This window comes from Opisthocomus hoazin, chromosome 5, assembly GCF_030867145.1.
Source record: "Opisthocomus hoazin isolate bOpiHoa1 chromosome 5, bOpiHoa1.hap1, whole genome shotgun sequence".
NCBI lineage: Eukaryota > Metazoa > Chordata > Aves > Opisthocomiformes > Opisthocomidae > Opisthocomus > Opisthocomus hoazin.
Genome location: NC_134418.1, coordinates 43186756 through 43201906, shown reverse-complemented (window position 1 = coordinate 43201906; position 15151 = coordinate 43186756). Strand labels below are relative to the sequence as shown.

At 38.0% G+C, this 15151-nt stretch overlaps 1 protein-coding gene across 6 annotated transcripts in view; it reads left to right on the top strand.

Moving 5' to 3' along the window:
• The window catches only part of INPP4B (inositol polyphosphate-4-phosphatase type II B), a 346018-nt gene that overhangs the window by 285050 nt on the left and 45817 nt on the right, over positions 1 to 15151 (top strand). For all 6 annotated transcript variants that reach the window (XM_075421031.1, XM_075421033.1, XM_075421032.1 and 3 more), the window contains 4 exons: positions 5917 to 6089; positions 7070 to 7193; positions 8191 to 8308; positions 12972 to 13112. In XM_075421031.1, the coding sequence (XP_075277146.1) occupies positions 5917 to 6089; positions 7070 to 7193; positions 8191 to 8308; positions 12972 to 13112 (556 nt within the window). The remainder of the gene's footprint in view (positions 1 to 5916; positions 6090 to 7069; positions 7194 to 8190; positions 8309 to 12971; positions 13113 to 15151) is intronic.

The following is a 15151-nucleotide window of genomic DNA, read 5'->3' as shown; positions in this document are numbered from 1 at the left end:
TGAGGAGCTACTGGAGAGAGTGCAACGGAGGGCTACAAGGATGATGAGGGGACTGGAACATCTCTCCTATGAGGAGAGGCTGAGGGAGCTGGGCTTGTTTAGCCTGAAGAAGAGAAGGCTGCGAGGGGACCTAATAAATGCTTATAAATATCTGAAGGGTGGGTGTCAGGAGGATGGGGCCAGACTCTTTTCAGTGGTGCCCAGTGACAGGACAAGGGGCAATGGGCACAAACTGAAGCAGAGGAAGTTCCATCTGAACATGAGGAAGAACTTCTTCCCTCTGGGGGTGATGGAGCACTGGAACAGGTTGCCCAGGGAGGTCGTGGAGTCTCCTTCTCTGGAGATACTGAAGACCCGCCTGGACAAGGTCCTGTGCAGCCTGCTGTAGGTGACCCTGCTTCAGCAGGGGGGTTGGACTAGATGACCCACAGACGTCCCTTCCAACCCCTACTATTCTGTGATTGTTTGACCTCTGTTATTTCAATCCTGTTGTGGATTATTTGTATGTTCAGGTAGTAAGGTAAGGGAATAAGTGATTAGCTGCAGTGAAAAGTTAAGTCGTGGGTAGCTGCTGTTGCGTTCATTACCATCCGTCTGTAGGGCCCTCTGTTCCTTTAAGAGTATGACGTTATGTTCTCTTCTGCTTTTAATTCCATGTTTAGTTTTTAACTTCATACCATTTAAATTTTGAGGTGACTTGAAGCTGTCAAAGATTTCCACTGATTTTTAGGTGATGCGGATAGAAGTGACACAACGGGCTTTTTTTTCTCTCTTGCCAGGGCAAAAGGAGATAGGGGTGGATTCCAAAGCCTTAGGGCTTTTGCTGTTTGATTACCATCACCTTATATTAAGCACTTCAATGGACCTGACTTTGAAAATAGCAGGAGCTTGCTTTTCTGCCAAACTTTATCAAATTTAACATGCAGTTTGATTTATTATTGCAATTTGAATATTAGCATGTAGAAATGACTAGTTGGGCACAAAGCAAGTTATCTGCTTGTGCAGGCATGCTGGTTAAGAGAACATGGGACTGAAGGGTATTTTCCAGCAACCAAAGGGCAAATCCTGTCATAAATTGAACTTCCACAACTCTGTTAGCAATGCAAGTGGAGTATCTACTCAGTGCTTTGCTGCACTTACTCGTTTGTTTTAAGCTTACACTAAATGCATAGTGGTGATGCTACTTCTGATTTCATCCTTCCATTTTTCATTTTAATGTGTTTGGCTTCTATGCCTTGTTTTAGTTTTCCTTCCAAGGGCTGACTAGCACAGTTTTTGAACTGAGTTTCCTTGCTTCATCAGTATGCTTTGACTCTTTCGTTTGGATGCTAAATATTCATAGAATCATAGAATGGTTTGGGTTGGAGAGGACCTTAAAGATCATCTAGTTCCAGCCCCCCTGTCATGGACAGGGACACCTTCCACTACACCAGGTTGCTCAAAGCCCCATCCAACCTGGCCTTGAACACTGGAGGGAGCATCCACAACTGCTCTGGGCAATCTCTTTCAGTGCCTCACCACCCTCATCGTAAAGAATTTCTTCCATATCTAATCTGAATCTACCCTACTCAGTTTAAAGCCATTCCCCCTTGTCCTGTCATTCCATGCCCTTGTAAAAAGTCCCTCTCCGGCTTTCCTATAGGCCCCCTTCAGGTACTGGCAAACAGGACAGGCTGCCCTTGTCATTTTAGTGACCTGATAGTCATCCTGTAGTCTCCTTGTTGCTTCTGTTCTTGCTCCTAACATCTTTTTTTTTCTTTCCAGATATTAGTCATTCAGTTTATTCATCAGTCTTTTTCAATGGATTTTCCACTGTGATGAGGATGTAAATCTTGCAATTTTAACTTGAAATTGGACACCTAAAGTGTCAACACGTGTGTAAGTCGTTGAATGCGTTAAACACAAAAGTGGTTATTTGTACTGTTGCCTTCCCTAAGAGATTCTACAAAGCTATCACCAGTCTCTGTAGGAGTAAAGGTACTCGAGCCATGGTTGGCCCCCTGCATCTTCTTCACAGCAACAACTAATTCTGAGCTGACTGGCAGTTTTCTCACGAAGGAGGAGTTGTAGGGCATCTTGCACCTCTCCAAACTCTTTTAGACCTGTAAGCAGTAGCTCATAGCCAAGCAGTATCCTCGCATATCAACAATGTTGTGGCAAGTTAGATCAGGATAATCTAAACCTGAATTTAGACCAGGATTTTAAAGCTCCCTTTACGAATAATATATCTTTATTAATTTTATTAATATTCCATATTTATCACTTGCACACAAGACAATTTTATTTTCCAAATTCTGCTGAATGTACTTGTTAACTTCAAAATACAAACTTTTCTTCATTTCATAAACTTCAGTTTCACAGTGTTTCTCGGTTTCAAGGAACAACTTAACAGCTGCAGTATTTGTTATAATTAAGTGCTTCTGATGGATATTTGGAGCTTTGTGCATTGTTAATGAATGACCCTGATTTATATTCTTGCATGTTTGCAACAGGATATCCTGCATAACAAGTGATATATGGCAATTTTAACAGACCAAAGACTGAGCAGCTACATACTTTTATTTTTCTAGATTTGTTTTTACTGAGACCTCTGTGTGAAGCATCTCTTATTTTGGTCTTAACACACTAAACTTGCTTTGAAATAAAGGGACAAACATGAGGATATACTGGTCCATTCATAGACACTCTGTTTTCAAGAGACAAGGCAGTCCCGCTCTTAGATTTGCTAACTAGCTCCACCTTCTGGGGGATTGGTCATCCTTACTAATTGTGAGCAAGAATTCGCAGTGTGAGCAACGACTAGATGATTGTTACGGATAACTTAATCACGTGAAGGTATAGTTTTATCTTCTTTTGGCAAGTACAATTCTATTTATAGTCCATAATAAATTAATTTATCTTTCCTCAGTCATTAGGGTAAGGTTTCCTACAAACTTAGAATTTTCATTGTTTTATGTAAAGCAAAATATATACATGTAAGTAAAATTCTGTATTCTTTGGGACATAAATACTCGGTAGGATTTATTTTTAATACATTTAGCATAAGTCCTTTAATGAAAAAATGGCCTTAAGAATATCAAATCTCTGAATTCCTTCCTAATGCAACTATTACTGACAAAAATTACTTATGTTAAGAAGTTAGTATTCCAAACATGTAGTCTCCCCCAAAAAATCCTTGTGAGAAAATGATGTTGAAGCTACTTCAAGGTATGTACAAAATAATTTGGAACATCATAATAGGAGGTAGCTATCAGTTGTTTACTGCCAACTTGGAAGGCTGCATGAAGTAGAATCCACTTACATTTGTTCTGGGTCCAGTATTATTCAGTATTTTAATTACTGACTTGGCTTATGAAATATGGATGATGCTCATAAAATTTGCAGATGCTTTAAGCTAGGAGAGGCTTTAAGCACCGTGGGAGCAGGATTAGAATGGATCTTGATGAAATGGAGCACTGAAATACCAGGATACAGTTCAGTAAAGACAAGTACAAAGTTATGTTCCTAAAGAAGCAGAAATACACAGTGCAGATTGACTGGTTAAGTGGCTACTCAGTAGAAACAGATATAAGTGTTACATGACTTGTGGCCAGTAAATGAACCCCCTCTTCTATGAAGAAGAATGTCAGTAAAGCTCTTTAGCCCTATCCACGTAACCTGAAATGGTAATAGAAGGTTCACAAAGTGTGGCAAGTTCTATAAATTCAGCTATTTCTCTCTTGCCCTGGCTGTCGGTGTACTTGCAAGATCCTTGGCTGTATCTGCATTCAGCTCTGCTTTCCTGTGGAAGTGGAACAGATGTTTATTAGTTGTACCTTCAGTTCTAATTTAAAGCAGCCAGGTATGATCTTTTTCATTATTTGCTCAAGTCAGAAGCAGACAACAAACTCTCTTCTTATCACATACAGTCCTGTTGGTGGTTCACTATGCATTATGTGTTCTGATCTTATTCTGCTGCAGTTGCTTTCCTTGGCATTTATTTACTGAATCATTTAATAAATTACTATCATTAAAGATTTGAAAGGAGTGTTTAGATTGTCTGGCCTGTCTAGTCTGACTTCCAGTATGTCATGCCTTGTTGTCTACCTTATTTCCAATTTTGACTGTGTCTTACAGCAGCCTCCGGCCATTGTTTGTTCTTTTGCTTTTATTCACTACAATCAACATCCTGGTTAGTACTTGTTATTTTCTCCTCATGAAGAGGGGAAATCAAGTTGCTGCTCAGCCTTTTTCATAGGCTTAAGGAGATTAAATCTTGGTAGCTTTCCTCTGCAAGCTCTCCATTTGTTTCAGTGGTCTCTAAAATGTGTACACCAGACCTTGAGATGCAGTGTATCAGTGCTCTCTTAGCCAATGGCGTGTATAAAATCGCCTCTTTTTGCTGGATCATGAAACTGGGGGTGGCTTATGTTCTGTTTGGTTCATGATGGCTCTAACTTCATAACTGCTGTTTTCCAGGGAATGGTTCTTCAGTCTGTATTGCTTACGCTTAAATATGTATGACTGTGTTCTGACCACAAAGACATTGTTTGCAAAGGAACCCAAGTTGTTCTCTGTGACTGCTCTGTCCTTGCTCCTGTTTCCTCTTTCCTGCACCTTATTTTTTCACAGTTTCTACTGGCTTTCAAAGTTGTCTCCAGTCTTCTTGGCTACAGTTTTATTCATTTACATATTTTTCTGGAGCACAGCCAAATTGACTTTGCAACAGGCAGCTATGTCTTCCTGCCTAAAGAACTGCTTCAGTGACTAATGAGTCTTTCATTGGCCTGACTCAGAATGTTACCTGATTCCTTCCACCTAATTACAATTTAAATGGAAGAGGTTTTAATTATCATTGATTCTTAATTGCACTAATCTACAGAAGATATGAGTCAGTGATGGACTGCATAAAGACAGTTACTCCCTATTTTTATATGGTTTCTTTTGGAATGTTGATTTCTCTTTCAATTTAAACTATAACAATGAAACTGAGATGTAAATTCTGAAGCAGGGTGATTTTATTATTGTTGTTGTTATTGTTATTATTATTAGCTCAACTTAGAGGCATAGTCAAAACCATACACAACTACAATGCAGGTGTGATTTTATTAAATTGTGAAAAATTCAGGAACAGCTTGTGTGCTTGGGCAAGTTTGAGTAAGCTGTTCCATTCCTAGTTATCACTTCATTTCATTTGCAATGTATTGAGGAGTCCCGTTTTTCAATCATTTCACTAACTTATTTTTTATGATATTGTCAGCAGATATTTTAACAGAGCAAAACATATTAGAAAATAGTTCTAAATTTCTCTGCTCAAAGTAGCTAAAAAGAGTTCAATATTTATAAATATTTAAAGAGAACAATATAGAAAAAAGCTAAAAGAAGATGGAATGTGACCTGAAGTTTAGTATTTTTCCAGCCTATATATTAAACAGATAGTATCCTTCCAGAAACTTATTTGTTCTTCTGTTTTGCCTTCCAGCATCCACTTTTTCTTAAACATAGGTTCTTCCTCCCTTTTTTTAAATGGTACTTCATTTGTTTCGATAGCAAGTTGTCAGTGCTGTAAAGAACAGATCTTCATCTCCACTGTATTCATCTTGTGCTAAATGAGTTTTCACATGTATCCCTGTATGCTCTGTTTATGACACTTTAATACAAGTTTTACAGAGAAGCTAGGTCTGTTAAAAAGTCATTTTTTCAGGATATAGTTGGATTCAGGCCAGGGATTTAGCCCCAGTCTTGGTGGTAAGCTGGAGTCCTACCTCTAAGCATATTCTCCGGTGGCGTTTGCTGCACCACAAAGGTTAGGATAGAGCTGCGGGGTCATTTTAAGTTGTGGTATGATTACGCAGCCACCGCAGACCTCCTTCCACTCCAAAAAGGATTTTCACTGCAAGTTTTCTGTTTTGGAACAGATGGTCTGTCTTGTTCTAGGTGACTGGTATGAACAGCTTTATCCCCTGGTGATTACACTGAAGGACTGCATGGGAGAGGTGGTGACCAGGGCGAAGCAATCGATGGCGTTTGTTCTGCTCCAGGAACTTGCCTGTGGTTTGCCACAGTGTTTGATGCTGACCCTAAGAAGAGACATCGTCTTTAGTCAAGCAGTAGGTTGTCTTGTGTCACTTGTCTCCTACTGTTGCTATAATTAAGCATACCATTAATGCCAGTGTTTGTGTTTTTTGGTGGTGTTGGGTTTTTTCTTTTTCCAATTTAACACCACTTTTTCATATATTTTCCGTTACATACACCTAAATATTTTATAATGCGATAGAGAAGTTAATAGTAAATGGAAATCCACAGTAACTGTATCTTCGAGTCAGAGAAGTAGGTCTGCAATGGACTGGAAAAGATTACCGCGTCTCCCTTTTGCACAAAGAAGGATCCATAAAGCTCTGTTTAGTCTTACTAGATTATATGAGATTCTGAAGTCTAGCCTTGTATATTCCTTGCTGCTATCCAAGCTAGATATTTTTTTCTCCTGCCTGTCTTGGAAATGAAGAATAGATTATTTGTTTTTGGTTAGTAGCAGTATTTTATGTGTTTGAAGAGTATTAGCATGTCTCTTCTCAGGCTTGTCTTCTAGTGGTAAGTAACTGAAGTTCATTTTATCTTCTCCTATAGATGATGTTTTCCAAACAGATGTTTCTCTAAATGATTTGTCTAATTTTTCCCTTAAGTTATTGTTTTTTTGCTAATATAATTAAGGAGTTAGGGTGTGATTGGTAAGGTGACTCAGTTGCATTAGGTGCCTAACTACTTTCAAATGCATCATAATTCATAGCCTTATGTGTTTATAGCCTGCCAGTGGAAGTTCTGGTCTCACTTGTGTCAGCATAAATAACACACAACCCCACAAAACAAATGAAGTTTATCTAATGTAAAATAATAATTTCACTGCTTTCTACACCAAAAAATGCCTCAATAATAATATGAAATTATGTATGTAGTTACTAAACAGAAATACCTATGCTGTTTTCTCAAATATCTAAATATTACTTCTGTTGCATATAATGATAGCAAACCTCATTTTAACTATGTTATAACAGTGCATGTGTTAATGCTGCATTTTTTATTGTCTTTATAGCTCACTGGATTGGTCTGTGGCTTTATAATCAAATTGCACACAGGTTTACACGATCAAGGATTTTTACAACAGCTTCATACTGTTGGATTGCTTGTGCAATATGAAGGACTTCTTAGTACGTATAGTAAGTATTGTTATTGGACAAAGTTCCTTACGCACCCAGACCCAGGAGGTTCTTATTTTAATGTCTGTTCTGCTTCCAGTAATTTGGCTTATTGAATCAACAAATACTATACTTAGGAGACAGTATGCTTCAATTCTTCATCAAGAATTACTCATTTATTTTGTTCTCAATTCCTCTGAGAGTACTAGTTGCTAATTGTTCCATGCAGAGTGCTGAGCTACATTGTCTTAAAATACAGGAGACTCCTTCCTCAGTACAGTTAGTGGAACTGCTCATTTTAATAAAAGCTCTCTCCATTTGTATAGGCATTGGCCTGACCTAAAATAGCAGGTTTATAAAGCTAACCCAAACAGCAGATTTAAACAGTTACTGACTCTCAGCCTCTTCCCTGACCACACCAATAATGATGATGTGAAGACGGCTTGAAACTGTTTAATTCCTAGCTGGTTACAGATGCCATCATTTGATAGGTACTAAAAAGGACATTTGGAGGGAGAAACTGCCTTCTGTTTCAAAATGCTTTGAACTAGATGTATTGGAATCCTTCCCCAAACTGGAGACTTTAACCAAAGTAGAGGGATTTAGCATTTTCGCAGCTGTTTAAGGCACAGGCAATTGCAGATCCTCACTTGGAGATTGCTTCCAGGCTCCCTTTTGCATGATACTCGTTGTTATTCTCAAAACCTTTGTCCTCCATCAGCAGGACAGTCTTTAAAAATGCTTTCAGAATAGACAAAAATGGCTTTTCTGAGATTATTCTATGCACTTATAGAGCAGGCTGATTTTCAGAGGTGCTTAATACTCATTTAGGCCACAAAGAATCGTCAGCAGTTCTAAAAATCAGTCTGCTTTTATGTAGGTTACTTTAATGTGGATTTAGGGCTGTGATTTTTAGATGCACAGAGTGGAAAATATAATCCCTGTATTACTTTACTATAACCTATTCAGTGAGTGATCTGTCTACTCTGTTAATAACCTCTGTAATATTTCCATATAGGTGAAGAAGCAGGGATGCTAGAAGACATGGCTGTGGGAATTTCAGATTTGCAGAAAGTGATGTTTAAAGTTATTGAAGCCAAATCAGAAGATTTTTTGCCTATTATAACTGGAAGGCGGTAAGAACTTTGTTTCCTGGAGCCCATGGAATGTAGTTTTAATCTGTAGCACATGAAAAGCCACATAATGGTTTTCTTGTTGCTGAATTCTGTTATATGGAAAGTGCAGTAGTTTTACTTTGTGTGAGGTGAAGGGAGATGTAATGAGGTAGTAGGGATTTGTAAAGCTAGTAGTAATATGGGCTCTGGGTTACTTTCCTGATGAAAAGCAAAAAGTTCCAACTATTAATACAAACTAATCAAAACAGCATCGGGGTTGTGCAGAGTTTCTGTTGTGTTTTTTGTGTATAAATACTGAATCAGAGAAATGTGACAAGGTCAATATTTACAAAAGTGGCCTCTAACTGAAGAAATCTTGGTGTTGAGGTGTCCACAACTTGTATTTCAGTGTGACAAATGAAATTGCATTTCTAAGAGTTAGGCCTTGATTGTCTTAAGATGGAAACTGAAAAAGTTGGATGCTGAAATGTAGTGGTCACTTTTGAAAAATGAAGCCTATCTTAGTTGCTGAAGTTCACACAGGACACATGCAACCTCAGAAATCCTTGCATAAAGCCACTAATACGTTATGCATCTCACATAAGCACTGCTGAATATCAAGACATAGACAGAAATACTTCCTTAATTGTGGCTATAAGAGGGTTAACAAGATTGTTACACAGGAAGAATGGGTTTTTCATCTTCATTATTATTCTGTTCTGAAGCTCCAAATGTTTTTACTTTTGCAGAAATCACTTTCTTAATAGTATCATTATTCTTAAGATGACTGTAAATTAAATTCAGCTAAAAGCAGCAACTTTTTGAAAAGATTTGTTTCCTCTGAAGGGGGCTTTCACCACTGATTTACTTAATTATTCTGGATGATTCACTCTCATCCTATGGGCTTTCCGAGAAAGGATTGAAATAAATAGCAGGAAGGCCGGAGTATGATAGGCAACACATTGGGAATAATTAAGAATAATTATGGTGTGTAGATAAAACAGAAGAAAGACATCCTTTGTAAATCACAGCAGTGAAAAATTTTGAAAAACCCAACAGCTACATTTACTCGCTTACTGCTATTACTGCGGTACACTGAACTGTCACGCTAGGAGGTCCTGGGTTTGAAAGATACTCGAGCTTTAAGCTGCGTCAGGCATTCTGGATTGATGGAGTAGCCAGTCTTTAGGAAGAGGAGCTTCTGCCTGTGGTAGCTGCACAGTACTTACTGGCAAGTATTCACTGGATGGTATTGGTATCAGACAAAAAAAAAATCTTTAAGGCTTATGTGGAGGAGTCCTATTCCTGTTAGAGCTGTGATGAGAGAGCACCTATCAGACAGCACTGGAAGTCAACCATAAAAAGAGAAGGCAGTGGAAAACCTAGTTATTTTCTAATAAGTGTTTAAAAATCCCACAATTTTTAGATCATTTCAGTTGTTATATGGTGTGGCTTGATAGAATGAGACTAAAAAACTGTAGAAATGGAAGACAGAAGGTTAAGCTACAATTTCTTATCTTGCAGAGTCGGAGTATTCACTTGTAATTGTTTTTCTAGGGAAGTGCTTAAGACTGAGGTTCTGTGTACACAAACAAATCAATCCAAAGAGCATGGCATTGACTAGCAGTATGCTAACCTGCTGATGTCAGTGCCTGACCCCGACCATCCAGGGGAAGTGACGTTCTGTTCAGGCACTGAGGTTCTTTTCTTATAGGCAAAAGTAGTTAACGCTTACTTTTATAAATTCTTTGATAGAAAGTATTTGATTGTGCACATATCAAACAGGGTTTGATACCATGTTTTCAGTGAAGCCCACGATTGGACTAGCACTTACAGCCACATTGAAGTGATCTAAAAATTTGTCACTTAGCTCAAAGAAGAGCTGGGTAAAGCGCCTTCCAGCTGAGGTGCGTGACTGACTGACCCTGTGTGCTTTTTTTTTATCTGTTACAAAGCAAAGCAAAGGTGCATGTAAATGACTTGGTTTGCGTTTATTGCAATGAACTGAATGTGTGCAATTTCCGCCAATTGCAAGTAGTTGCATGGTCTGTAGCCCACAGCTGTGTGGGGGTAATTTTTAGGAGCCTTCCACAAGGACTGCAAGTGTTTGTCTGTCTTCATATGTGATGATAACAAATATTAGAGAATAAGGCAAATAAAGTCAAAGAAAGGGATATTCTTAAGCAGTCCTGTTTTAGTGAAATCATGTATGTTTAAATATTTAATACCTAAATTTGTACAATTCATTCTGTAAGAGAATAAGTTGTATTATTTAGTCTCTTAAACATGCTGGATTTCTCCACCCTGTTTTCCTGAGAGATCATGAAATGTTAAAAATGGTGTACTGATTTTTTCTTCTCATTGGAAAATGTAGTAGCCACCTTAACCATCTCATGCCAAAATCACCTGGTAGCTATGCACTGAGTCTAGCAGTAAAAGAGAGAAAAGATATGGCAATAAAATTCACTGCTGTTATTACTGTTTCTTGCTTAAGTAGAAGCATAGGACCTGTAAGATTTTTGGTAAATTAATGTCGGACAAGTCCTCTAGATTTCACTACTTTGAATTATTTTTCTTTTTTTTTTCCCCACCTGACTTCAGTACCATTCCTGGATTTTCTAGACAGCTTGATAGCCTTCTCCTTACATGATTAGAAGTGGGTTGTTTTAATTGTGCAATTGGTTACAGGTTTTTAAAAGTTACCAAAGATTATCTCTGAGACCTCAAAAAATGTTATGAAAAAGAAAAAAAGTAACAGACAAGAGGAAGCTCTCCAATGGTACTGATGTTAATTTATCATGTCTAAAAGTCAGCATTTCTTAACGTTCTTTCACACACTGAAAGTTTTGTAGTGATTTTGGGGGTGTGACGTGTAGCAATGCAGTGATTTGGTGGAATTTTGGTTCTGTAGCATATGCTCTTTGAATTAGACTAAACCAACATTTCTTCTCAACCTCGTGAAAGCACTCCATCACAGAAAAATGTTCTGGTAGCACTTGACAGCAGCTAGGATTACTCGCATGCAGGCTGAGACTGAATGCTGCTATGCAAAGGTCATTTGTACAGGCTTCTTTACTGTCATCCTTGCTAACTCTCCATTTCCTTCACATGGGTGAATTAATTAAACAAAACACAAACCAAATAGACTTATCTGGGGAGTAGAACTATTTCACTTTTTTCACTTATTTTTTTTTTCTTCCCTGTGTATCCTCCATTCAAAACTGATAACCCCCCCTCAATAGGGAGCATCTGGCATTTGCTCAGAGATTACACACCAGTTCTAGGCCGTACCAAAACAAAGCATGTGCTGTTGCCCTAGCTGAATGTAATTACTTTTCAGTCACAAGTCAGTACTGGATCTGTTTTATTTTGTTCTCAAATATATGGGCAGGATAGAGGTTCAAACACGACTGCTAGCTCTGCTAAGCTGGAGCTGTGTATCCAAACACCTACTCTGAGATAGTGCTGCTCATCCCTCCAGCTTGCCAGGGGTGTCAGAGCTACTGCAGGAACTGCCCTTTTTCTTCAAGGTTTTCTGCCTTTTCGCCCCAAGCTCTACACATGGGTAATCCAGATCGTATTTTAATTCTTTAGCAAGCACATGACTGATCAAAATGAGGATTGGAGGGACTTCATAATAGATTATTTTGATAGGTGCAAACAGTTTTCCACCTTAAATTTACATGTAAAAGTTGTGTGACTTCCGAGGCTTGGTTTCTGTAGGTAAAATACAGATCCTCCTTCTCTCCTGTTGCTGCAATACTCTTCCTTCTTGGTGGTACAACAAATGTGCTCTGCAGGAGAGAAAATTTCAGTCTTCATTATCAGTTGGCCCTCTTTGAATGACTGATATGCCAAATCCTGGAGACAAATGGATTTGCTTCTAGTCTGTTCTTTTTTTATTAGACTGATTGCTCTAATAACAGAAAAAAAAGCTAATAAAAACTAAGCTAACAGCCTGCCATTGTTTCTGTTGTGGGGTCAGGCATCAATCCTTAAAGACAGGAGAAATTCAACTTGAGAGTTCCACATGATCAGATTTTGAGCTGGCAGCCACAGTAACATGTTTTCTCATAAAGTCAGACTGAACACAAATATAAAACCAGAACTGCTATATATCATAACCCTTCTCCTAAACCAGGATTCATGTTTGTGTAATGAGCCTTCAATTATTATCTTCACAGAGTCAATTTTGTTATTGATGGTGCTTTCTATCCCCAATGAGAAAATTCAGCCACTGAGGAAAATGGGAATTTTGCTTTGGGTTTTTGTGTATGATTTTTGTTCATATCACATTTAGAGTGGATACAGGATCAACTTGTGATTTCTGAAAGGAAGTTAGTTGTTCTTGTTATTCAGCAAGATGCATTTTAAGGGTTGTGTTCTCATTGATTTTTTGGTAGCAGAAGAGTTTTTTCACTGCTTTCATCTTTAGTCCTATTTTCACTTCAGTAAAGAAGTCAGTATCAAGAGTGTATAATTATACATATCTGTCTTTTTCCATGTAGCTTGGTTATGCTCTTAAAATAAGCAAGCTGAATCATCTCATTTTATGGTTCGGTACAATTAAGGGGACAAGGGGGGAACTGATTTACAAGTCTACATGTTCTCTGTAATTTAGGGATGTTATAATTTCAAGTAAACCAATCAATATTCATATCCTTATTCTTTTTATTTTTCCTAGTGAACATTACGTTATAGAGGTCCAGCTTCCAGCAAAGATGTTTGAGTTGCTGCCACAAGAGATTAAAGAAGGAAAGCTACTTCGCATGTATCCAGTGCTCTTTAATGTTGGAATCAATGAACAGCAAACACTTGCAGAGAGGTCAGAAAAAATCATGTTTCATTTTCTGTCCAAGTATGCTATGCTAGTACAGGATATCTCTCAGGATTAAAAATAAATCTTGTTATTTGCTTTTGGTCCACCTTACATTGACGAGGTGTGTATTTTAAAAAGTATTAAAGGAAATAAGCTCAAGCTGTGAAGCAGGGCAGAATAATTTAGAAGTCCAAGTGAAGATATGACCATATGCAGGACTTTATTTCAACACCAATTTTCCTTTGGATACAGATAAAACATGGATTTCTGTTTTGTGCATGTAGATATTTGTTCGCACACAGTACTTTAGCCATCTCAAACATGAGTTTGAAAATTTGAAATTATTATCTTAAAGGTTGGGTTGAAGATGCTGGAGAAGTCATAAACTAGAAAGAGATCATTTTTCTCAGCTTTTTAGGGCTTTTTTCCAGGGCTGAGGAGTGGCAGTTAGTAATAGGGAACATGTTAGTAATACGTTGGCAGAAACAGGAAGGCTGATGTTAAGGTTCTGGTGTGTTAATATTAATCCTCTGAAATGAGTGCTGGAAACTAATTAGTTAGTACAATAATAGTCAAGGTTTCACCAGCCTATTAATTTTCTCTTCCAAAAGAAAGGTGTCTGTCGGTCGTGTTAAATCACCAAGTTTGTGCAGGGCTAAAACTGCAAGGTAGACAGCAACAATGAGACAGCTACTTTTTTTTTACTGGTTTTATTATCGGAGCATCCAAGAGATGTAATACAGATCTCTACCTTCGCTACAAACTCAAAACCAAAAGCAAAAGTATAGCTGGAGAGACAGAGAGACAATGAAAAACTGTTAACCTGGACAATAGCCAAGATGTTAAGCACAACAGGAGTTTCGTGTCCTGTTGTTTGTAGACAGCAGAGTAAAGGGAGTCTTTTAAGGAAGACTTCTAAGACATGCTGTCAGGTAGCTTTATGGGTGTTTATGGGAGACTTCTCCAAGTTGTGAGTGGTGATGTGTGAGAAAATTAAGGTAAAAAATTGAAATGGGAGAGACAGGCTGAATCAGAAGACAATAAAAACTGGCATTTTACTAGTGAAGGAGTTGAGTAGTTGGTTAGAGAACCTGAAACATTCTTGAAAATGAAAATAGCTAGTTCTTAATGCCATAAAGAAAGGAAAAGTGATGCTGTGAGAGAGGTGACATGACCAGAGGGATAGCATACAAAACCAACAAAATCAGTCATGACAATTGTAACTAGGACACATCACGTTTTTCCAAAATCAGAGAAAAAGAGTATGCAGTAACCAAAAAGCAAGTTTGTGAGAGCTTACATGGGTGGGATAGGAAGGAAGAACTATAAGTTACAAACGTTCTGAAGAAAGATTTGACAAGATTTAGAAATAGCCTGGATGTATGGGGACTTGTAGAGGAGTCAGTGTGAAAAGCTGTCTGGCTTGCATTGGAGCAGCAGGAAGAATGGTGACATTGTTCACAGGGGTGATTTTACATTGTGCACAAAGCAAGCCATGAATGAAAAACTAATGTATGTATATTTGTAAATATAGTTATATATTAACATCTCTATCAAGCAAATCATGTTCAATTATTCCATGCAGAAACAGCTTGTCCACATGGACTTACAGGTATAAACATTAGACAATTCAAATATATTGCTTAACTCCTAAAGCAGCACACTTGTCTGTGAGATTGGAAACACTGCACATGCTTTTTGGTAAAAAGCATTTTTTTGTGGGAAAATGAATATGAGAATACAAATAAGGTTTTGTGATAAATATCTGGCTCTTCTTTCAATAAAGCACAGAATATATCTGGTTTAAAAGATATATTCTCATGTGACTGCAGCAGTGGCTACTGAGGAAGTAGGAGAGTCTTTTCCCTCTTTGGACTATTTAAATATTTGATGCCCTTCTGCATGATGTATCAGTACATGTAGTACTTCTGATTTGTGTCCCCTTTTGTCTACCTGAATTTCTCACTTAACCTGTCCGTGCCTCTCTGTACTCCTCCATTTACTTTCCTGTCTTCGTTTCCTTCATTTCAAGGCTATTCTAGAGA